Below are 1860 nucleotides of genomic sequence, written 5' to 3' on the forward strand. Positions count from 1 at the left end.
CTTGGGAATTGTATAAAGGGATTTTGTTCCCCCGATTGGAGAGACAAGTTTTGTTATGAGAAATAGGTGCGGCCTTGGGGAGTAACTAAATGGGACACACACACACACACACAGACACACACACACACACACACACACACACACACACACCTACACGCCCTGCAGGGTTCGGCGCGCAAGTCACTTGATTCAGCGATGCCCATCTTGATGCCTGTGCCCAAATCCCCTCACGAACTGGTCAGTGCCACGCAAAACGCAGCCGTTGCGTCCGATTGTGTGCTATGCTGCACATAGCGGCTGCGCTGCGTCAACACTGTGCTGGTCGCCGCATCTCGATCGACATCCATCTTTCTTCTTTCTCACAAACATTCACACACACACACACGCACGCACGCACGCGCGCGCACGTTTTCTCTACTCACACACACACGCACACACTCACGCACGCACACACACACACACACACACACACACACACACACACACACACACACACACACACACACACACACACACACACACACACACACACATACACATGCACATGCACATACACACGCAGGCGCAGCTTGTGCGTGTGCACATTGCGATCCCGGATATCCCGGCCAGCGTGCGCGTTCATCCCGTGGTGCAAGTGAAGCGGAACATGGCGATTGCCATCACCACCGACAGTGTTCTGCTCCACCCGGACGGGCAGTACGTGCTTCAATTTCCCCGCGTGTTCACGTGGCATGAGCGACCGGTTCTCCTGCCATCCACGACTGAGGTACGCACACCCCTTCGGGCCCAATGTCCGTCGTCTCTACTTTTCCTTCACTGACGCACATGTTCCTGACAATGCCTTGTGCCCTCATTTCGAAGTTCATGGAATTGCTGTCCGACACTTCTGATGCCAACCTTCTTGTTGCCTCACCACCAACCAACCAACCAACCAACCAACCAACCCTCACCACACTGTACTGTTCGCGGTGCAGGCGCGGAAGCATTTTGTTCTGCTTTCAAACAGCATCACTGTGGACTATCACGAGCCTGGCTCGTAGCGGCAACCTCCCAAAGGTCACTTGTGATCCTCTTCCCCACTCGTTGTCGTTTTATGTGCACATTCACACATGTGCAAGCGACACTCGTTTGGTACTTGTGTGCACAAATGCACACGCTCGCGAGCGCAGCACCAGGAGACATGTAACACGTGGACACCCAGCAGCAACTCGTCATGCAGTCGCTTGGCCACATCAACACGAACACCAGCACATGTCCTCCTCAGCGCAAACATCCACCCGTATTTTTCACCAGCACCCACTCGCTGCCGTGGAAGGAAGAACGCGCGCGCGTGGCACCGTTGTCCGCATCTGTTGTCACCGAGGCGCAGCGCATGCCACGCTGTGCCAACTCTCTCGCCCTGTGCAGGCTTTGCTTTGGTTTCGTGACGTGTGTATCTGTGTCTCGTAGCATGGGCCTGAACACCACCACGCCTTGGTGTACACTGCTTCTCGTCAGTCTCAACTTCGTTTTGTCATGTCATGTCATGTGTCACGCCACTCATGTTCCCACGAATTACACACGTGCGAAAAGCACCCCAACATTCCGGCAAGAGTGCACGATCGAACATGGCACAACAGAGAAAGAGAGAGAGAGAGAGAGAGAGAGAGAGAGAGAGAGAGAGAGAGAGAGAGAGAGAGAGAGAGAGAGAGAGAGAGAGAGAGAGAGAGAGAGAGAGAGAGAGAGAGAGAGAGAGAGAGAGAGAGAGAGAGAGAGAGAGAGAGAGAGAGAGAGAGAGAGAGAGAGAGAGAGAGAGAGAGAGAGAGAGAGAGAGAGAGAGAGAGAGAGAGAGAGAGAGAGAGAGAGAGAGAGAGAGAGAGA

At 53.9% G+C, this 1860-nt stretch overlaps 1 protein-coding gene across 1 annotated transcript in view; it reads left to right on the top strand.

Annotated features, from left to right (window-relative positions):
* The window catches only part of PTSG_01683 (uncharacterized protein), a 6856-nt gene extending 5267 nt beyond the window's left edge, over positions 1–1589 (top strand). The window contains exons 15-17 of the mRNA XM_004997604.1: positions 166–237; positions 563–766; positions 975–1589. Of these exons, the coding sequence (XP_004997661.1) occupies positions 166–237; positions 563–766; positions 975–1040 (342 nt within the window). The 3' untranslated portion in view covers positions 1041–1589. The remainder of the gene's footprint in view (positions 1–165; positions 238–562; positions 767–974) is intronic.
* Positions 1590–1860: the final 271 nt, after the last annotated feature.

The sequence above is a fragment of the Salpingoeca rosetta genome, assembly GCF_000188695.1.
Source record: "Salpingoeca rosetta unplaced genomic scaffold supercont1.3, whole genome shotgun sequence".
Taxonomy (NCBI): Eukaryota; class Choanoflagellata; order Craspedida; family Salpingoecidae; genus Salpingoeca; species Salpingoeca rosetta.